This window comes from Elaeis guineensis, chromosome 1 (assembly GCF_000442705.2).
Source record: "Elaeis guineensis isolate ETL-2024a chromosome 1, EG11, whole genome shotgun sequence".
NCBI lineage: Eukaryota > Viridiplantae > Streptophyta > Magnoliopsida > Arecales > Arecaceae > Elaeis > Elaeis guineensis.
Window position 1 is genome coordinate 116,349,746 of NC_025993.2, and position 7,680 is coordinate 116,357,425.

The following is a 7,680-nucleotide window of genomic DNA, read 5'->3' on the forward strand; positions in this document are numbered from 1 at the left end:
AATGCTAGTCCCATTGCTTTGAGCGGTCTCAACGGGAATGAAATTAAAAAGCGAGAAATAAATATTGATGATGGTGATAATATCTTGACAATAAATAGAGAATTGGTCAGATTTGGACATAGAAAATAAAATATCAAATTTTAAATAGACAGCCCAACCAAACACACGTGTGTGTGTGTGTGTGAGATTTGGGCCTGTTTCTCTAAGTTCTATTAAGGAAGCAGATGCAAGTAAAACAATTTTGTTTTGCTCATATTATTCTTCTCACCATTGGATCTATATTTGTAGATGTGTATATCACGCACACATACATCTATATATACACACACATTAATATACATGTATGTATTATATACCGTGGACAAACTCCACCTTAAAAACGGGCGCGCGAACCGGAACTCGGCTTAAAGAAAATGCTATCTTACTTGGGTTTAAAAGTGGGTTTTTCAGCCGGCGGTGAACGAGACAGCGTTCGGCTTTAGGGTTGCGAAAGAGGAGGAGCACCGGTTTTAGATATCCCCGTTCTCGTCCTCCCCTTCTTTTATTGTTAGGGCTAGGGTTTGCTCTGCACGAGAATTTTTCCTTTTTCTTTACCCGGTTCTTCGAATCGATCGTGGAGGTGGAGCTACCCCACTCGCACATGGATCGGCGACCCAGAAAGAAGCTGAGGTTGGGCTGGGATGTCGGCCCCCAGGACCTTAAGGTCTTACGACCTTCCCTTTTACCCTTATCGATCCCTTTTATTTCTTCTTTTATTCTCTAGATTTATTTCATAATCTTATTTTTTCCGATGTATTTTTTCTAGATCTACTGATTTCCCTGGTGGATCTGGTGAGGATCTGATATAATTTCTTCTAGATCTAGTCGTCCTGATTTTTTTTTAATGATTGATTCATTTTGTTTAATTTTGTTTGTTCTTAGATCTAGGTTTTGGATGCGTTAATTCAGCCGAATGATCCGAGATTTTTGTTACCTTTAATATTTGTCCGATCCGATTTGTTTTTTGGTTTGTTGGGTTGACGAGTCCTTTATGCTTTAGATCTGATAAGTAGGTTATGCATTAATTTTAGATCTGATATGTAGGTTTTGGATTCATTATATCGATATAGTTTTTGATTGATCTTTTATTCTGAAGTTGTAACAAATCTTTTTGGGAGAAAGCTGTGATATATTTGTGTCGCTTTTAGGTTATCTTTCAAGGGCTTATTTTAGCTGCAGTCTATAATTTTATGATGTTATGAATTCTGATGTCATTAATAGTTGTATTTTAAGGATTATTCCATGGCTTTAGTCTGTCAAGGCTCTTGATCTTTACAATTATTATATGAAGAGATATAATGTCTGTGATCTAATTAAAAATATGATCGTGTAGTTTGTTGATATAGGAGGACATGATCTGGCCTGTGGCCTTTGTGCATGCATATCCTGAGGTCTGATTCACTATTGGATGACAAGCCAAAAAAGCAAACTTCTAAAATCTAGTCTTGTTATTTCCTACTTAAAATAAATGATCTCGTGCTTCATATTTTAGACCATATGACTAGGTGTTTTTTGTAGTTTATTAATGATATTTTGCTCATTTACCACAATGGGCTCTTTTGGGACACAAGTTTGAAGGCAAGAGGGGTAAATAATGATTTTGTTTGTTGGGTTGGAGAAATAAATGGATGGTTGTGTGTAGGATCAGATAGGAATGTTATGTGGGCAAGGAGTTGGAGAAGTGACAAGCTTGGTGTCTTCGGGGTCTCCTTCAGACCATGCTAGTTCTTCTCAGTATGCAAAGGGAGTGGCTCGATATGCTTCCCCCCCTTGGAGAGAAGATGATAAAGATGGACATTACATGTTTGCACTTGGAGAGAATTTGACCTCTCGCTGTAATTTCACTTGATCACCACTGGCAAATTTCTATTTCATGCTAGATTCACCACTTACAAAATTCTGTTTCTTGCAATTTTTAAAAGATATTTAGTTTTATGTTTTGCAGATAAAATGGAATAATATATTTTTCTATTAACATTTTTTTGTCAACTGATTTTGAAAAGTTCTATTTTTGTTTTGTGGAGCAATGGATACTAAAAACATTTTAATGTTCTCCTTCATGTCCTCTAAATGTCAGCTATGCTGTCACAGAAAATATGTCTGAATTAGTACAAGCATCTAATCTAAGTTAATGTTCATGATACATCAAAAAATTTTAATTTTTCTTAAAGCCAGCTATGAAAAGCCAAGATGTCAAACATCTTGGTAAGTGGCTGATGAACTGAGATCTCAGTTTGCCTCAGTTGATATGGAAAAGGCTTGAAAAATTAAAAAGAACTGATCTATTTCGAGATCTGAGCTCATATATAGAAAATGAATTACTGGAATGTAATAATTAAAGACAGAGATAACTACTGTCATGGGGCATCATCTTTGATATTCACATACAAAAACATTTAAGATAACCAAAAAAAAAAAAGATGATTAAATTGTCCAGAATTAATAAATCATATCTGCAGATATCTTGGGATATATCTGTCTAATTGACCGCGATATCACTTTATATCGTATATGTGAGTAGCCAATACCAAGTTGAGCAGTGCTTTCACTTAGAAAGCCCTTGTGTAAACAATTATACTGCTGGTTTTGTGATTTTGATGGCACTAGTGCTGTCATTATTATCTTCTGTTTTTAATTTATATTTGGCTTATGACCTCTGCAACCAAAATGATCCCATGTTTAACCGTCAATTGCTTTGATGTGGAGGTACCTATATGTAATGAAGATCATAACACTTTCTATTAAATTCTGAGATGTTAAACAGCATTCAGTTGAAACAGAACTCTAGTTTGTAAGCTAAGTCATTTTCTTTCTACTTAATTTTCTACTTTTATTTATGTTATGGTTACACTAGGAAAGGTAGGTGGTCAAGGTTCATGATTAGTTTGCTTACAGCTTTGATGCATTGCATTCTGACACTGTTTATTTTTTTATGTTTCTTTTGCAGATAAGATTCACAGTAAAATGGGTGAAGGTAAGTCCAGAACCTGATAATCTTATTCATTGTTTTTTAATTATTAATGAGATTCAAGTTTATGGATTTTCAGTTTCTGTATGTTTTTTTAGGAAAGCATTTATTGACCAGTCGGGTCAGAATCTTCCAATTGTACATATGTATATGGTGTTGAAAGCTTTCATCTTGATTCTTTTGTCATTCAGTTCAATGTCTGATGTCTCTCTTTATTATCTATATTAGGTACATTTGGTCAGGTTTTGGAATGTTGGGATAGTGAAAGGAAAGAAATGGTAGCAATTAAAATTGTCCGTGGCATTAAGAAGTATCGGGAGGCTGCCATGATAGAGATTGACATGCTCCAACAGCTTGGGAAATGTGATAAGAATGGGAGTCGGTAAGTCCTTTCATTTAGTTATGTTGCTTACTTTCTGCACGTTTCATTTAGTTGGTGTTCTACTGGGTTAAGGTATACATGTGTAAGCTGGTGTATTTTTGCAGTTGTGTGCAAATAAGGAACTGGTTTGACTACCGTAACCATATCTGTATTGTAAGTATATGATTGATTTATGATGACTTCCCCAATTTCTCAAATAGTATTGGGGGTTAAATCATATCAGCAAATCTAAGTGATTTTAACAGGTCTTTGAGAAGCTTGGGCCAAGCTTATATGATTTTCTGCGGAAAAATGGTTTTCGCTCATTTCCCATCGATCTAGTGCGTGATCTTGCCGGACAACTGTTGGAATGTGTAGCATGTGTGTGGTCAATACTCCTCAAATGGTTTATTTATCTGCTTTGATATTCTTCTAGTCTAGTATACTGCTATTTGCTTTTTCTGCATGATCTTTTTTGGAGGTCTCATCATTGTTCTATAGGGATCTAGGTGCTTAAGGTCTTAATATTGTTGTAATAGGTTGGATTCACCATGTTATATTACCTGCTATACTGGGACTCTTCTCCAGCAAACTTTGTTTTCTTCTTCTTTCTGACTTATATGCAATCAGTTCATCTTTATTTTTTCTGTCGTGTATTCATTTTCTTTTTCTAATTTGCCTCTTTGCAGTTATGCATGATTTGCGCCTCATTCACACTGATTTAAAGCCTGAGAATATCCTTCTTGTTTCGCCAGAGTACATTAAAGTACCCGACTACAAAGTATTGTGTTTTGCAACTTTTTGATCTAGTTTAAATTTAATATTTTGAGTTCTTATTTCTAATGCTGGTACTATTTGTAACTATGTTCTTTATTTACTCATGGGTTGGACTGTTATTTTACCTTTTGTACTCAATATCATTAGAATCAATTATACTGACTAATTTGTCAATTCTTTCGACAGGTTTCAATCAGCCCTCCAAAGGATGGTTCCTTTTTCAGGTTGTTGCCCAAATCAAGTGCTATCAAGGTAATAGATTTTGGAAGCACAACCTATGATCACCAAGACCACCGTTATGTTGTATCCACAAGGCATTATCGGGCTCCTGAGGTTATCTTGGGTAAGTTACTCTTTTTTTGTTATCATTTACCTTTTAGTTTATACCTTTGGGTGATAACTGTTTGTTGCATTGCCTTCAGGACTTGGATGGAGCTATCCCTGTGATATATGGAGTATTGGTTGTATTATTGTTGAACTTTGCTCAGTATGTTCAACGTATTCATGTTTACATTATTTCTTTGAAGTGACGTTGATGCATGTGATGAAGTTTTAAACTCTGGAAACATTGCTGCAGGGGGAAACACTATTTCAGACCCATGAGAACTTGGAGCACTTAGCCATGATGGAGAGAGTATTAGGACCTTTGCCTCAGCACATGCTGAGAAGAGCTGAGTAAGTATCATTAAATTATTTTTTTTCTGCTTTGTTAACCTATTGCAACATGATGAAACATCTTGTTGCCCGCAATGTTGAATTTTCTTTCTTCCCTGTTTCTTGGATTTCTTTTAGCCGGCATGCTGAAAAATTTGTTAGAAGAGGTCGCTTGAACTGGCCTGAGGGTGCAACCTCAAGGGAGAGCATACAGGCTGTTTGGAGACTTTCTCGGCTTCAGGTACAGTGAAAAAATATGGACAGACTATTCTTTGGACTGGTTATAGGGAGCGAACTGTCCTGTAAATAATATCTTGTTCATCAAAATCAATGTTTCAACCTAATTTGGGAAGCAGATGAGAAGAAATGCAAAAGACTCAGAGCTGATCTTTAGAATGATGGAAATATGGTGAAAGGATTCGGGAAACTCAAGAAACATTTATAATTTAGTTATATAACAAAGTTAGTTATACAACAAATTTTGTTACAAAACAAATTTCTTCATGGAGATGCTTTATTTTGTGGCTGCTGCTACTATTAGTGTTTCTTTCTTTTGTTCATAAATTATAGTATTCTTTTAACTCTTCAGTCTATATAACCACATCTGCATTTCATTAGAGATTCTATATCTTCTTTAAATTTGGTTTCATTAGGCTTCTATCTTTTGCAGAACCTAGTAATGAAGCATGTGGACCATTCAGCAGGGGATCTTATTGATCTCTTACAAGGCCTTCTCAGATACAACCCTGAAGAGAGGTTGACAGCTCGCGAAGCTCTGAGGCATCCCTTCTTCACCAGGACTTGTCTTCTGAGGTCATAGTCATGTTAAGCATGTGATGTAAGATGTTTGCATCAGACCAGTGTTCCGGTTTCTGATGCACCAAAGAAACACACAGTAGAAACTGGAAATGGGTAGCGTGTCTCAGCTGTTTTCCTAGTGCTAAAAATTGTACGTTCATGTAACCTGACTGCAAATGAGTCACTGAGTTGTGACTTGCAACGACAACGTCTGCCCTTGCAACCACTTATGTTCCCGGACGAGTGGTACCTGTAAAATCATGTATAGCAGATATGGACAACTAACAATATGAACTCCACATGCCAAATTTGTACGTCACTTGAAGAATTTGTTTGCCCAACTAAATAGAATTGCTGAAGTCAATAGAATTGCAAACTCTATTTCTTATATTTCTCCCTGATGGTACAATTTTCTCCATTTGGAAATGTGGATGTGCTTTGCTTCACATCCTCTGTGGTGGTGTGTTTGCGATCCTCTGGTGGTGATGTGTTTGCAACGACTTGACGAGAAAATTCTCTTGTGCTGTGATCCTGAAGTTTTCTGCACCCTGTAACTCTGTGATTTAAAACATTATGCTGATAGTGACACCGTTGGTTCGGTGCATCGAATCTGTGTCATCCTGCTGGTCTTCGTATTGACCGTTGCTTGTTCTTGGAAGGATTTGTTCGAGCTCCGAGTCTGATGAGTCATCATTAGCATCCTCAACTCTTTAACTACTTCAGTTAGCTTGGTGGAAGAGGTGGTTCAATAACTGCTCTGGCTTGTTAAACTCTCTAAATATGTATTGATCTGGCAACTGGCATAGCTGAAAAAAATGGAGTATTCTTTTTTTTTTCCCCAAAAAATAGACTTAATTGATCAGATGTTCCTGGCACAAGTGGTTGAAAAAGCAAATTTAGCTATGTTGCTTGGCAACTCTGGAAAATAAAATCGCCATATTTGTAACTGGAATGACCCGTTTACATGTGCTATTAGGATCGGGTGTATGGATCTCTCAGACCATGAATAAACTTGGCAAATCTAAGCCTAGCGCATTTCTTAAAGAGCAAATCCTTTTCAAGCTCTTTAACAAAAACAAAAAAAAATCCTTTTCAAGCTGAATATAAAGCCGAATACAAGCTACATTCTAATGGCTTGCTCATTTGAGTCATGCTATCACGCCTCTGATTTAAAATGGTGAGTTTAGAGGTTATGGCAAGTCCTTTACAAGCATGCAAAGTATCTCATCACGGTATCATAAAGCAATAACGAAATAAAATTTAAATAATTAATATTTAATTTTATTTCAAATAACTAAATTAAATATCTTACAGAATAATATTTCGTGTTTTTTCATCAACTTAAAAAAAATATTAATCTAAAATAAAAATATCAAACTCAGCTTCTAATTTACTCTCCCAAATCGAATTCTCAAGTCAAGCTAGCCTTTTAAATCTATAAAATAATAAAATATAGAGTAATGAGTTACACGACGAGCTTAGTAAGTAATATATACTTTAGCTAGATAAAATTCAACAATAATAGTATATTGAAAATAAGCATGTAAGATGCGTCAATTCAAAATATATAAAACTAATCAAATAAGATCTATGCGAATTTAGTCTTTTTAAAATTTATTTTAAAATTTATTTTTATTCATAAATCAATTTCTTTCAAAATATCTAGTTCATCTCAACAGTCATGAATTAACCAAAGTACCAGCACATCACCCACACTGGCAGGGTATCAATATACCAATGCACAATTTTCACTAACAGGATGTCAATATATCAGCATATAATCTCTAATGGTAGGATATCGATATACTAATGCATAACCTCTATGGACAAGGTGTCGTTATACCAGCACATAATCTCCACTAGCAAGATATTGATATATAATTAGGCTGCGAGTCAAAATCCTTCTCAATTCAAATTTCTTTTTTTCGATAAAATTAATTTTCTATTTTCATCAAACAATACACAAAATCATCTGAAATCAAAATATAATCAATCAATGCCTTCGATAATGCATCAATAGTATTCTATAATAGATTTAACCAATAAATACCATACTTTATATTCACAAATCACACTACTATGA

At 35.1% G+C, this 7,680-nt stretch overlaps 1 protein-coding gene across 3 annotated transcripts; it reads left to right on the plus strand.

Moving 5' to 3' along the window:
- The first annotated feature begins 451 nt into the window (after window positions 1–451).
- Window positions 452–5,985, plus strand: LOC105038757 (serine/threonine-protein kinase AFC1). Of its 3 annotated transcripts, none has more exons than XM_010914638.4 (12): window positions 452–703; window positions 1,682–1,874; window positions 2,987–3,013; window positions 3,236–3,389; window positions 3,494–3,542; window positions 3,635–3,749; window positions 4,058–4,149; window positions 4,332–4,488; window positions 4,568–4,632; window positions 4,723–4,820; window positions 4,938–5,040; window positions 5,470–5,985. In XM_010914638.4, exons 1-12 carry the CDS (start codon window positions 641–643, stop codon window positions 5,617–5,619), a joined length of 1,266 nt encoding a protein of 421 aa, XP_010912940.1. In that variant the 5' UTR covers window positions 452–640; the 3' UTR covers window positions 5,620–5,985. The 3 variants fall into 3 exon arrangements, with proteins under 3 accessions (XP_010912940.1, XP_019704049.1, XP_073116952.1); XM_073260851.1 differs by having other exon boundaries at window positions 467–703; window positions 1,688–1,874; XM_019848490.3 differs by lacking the exon at window positions 1,682–1,874 and having other exon boundaries at window positions 466–703.
- The last annotated feature ends 1,695 nt before the right edge of the window (window positions 5,986–7,680 follow it).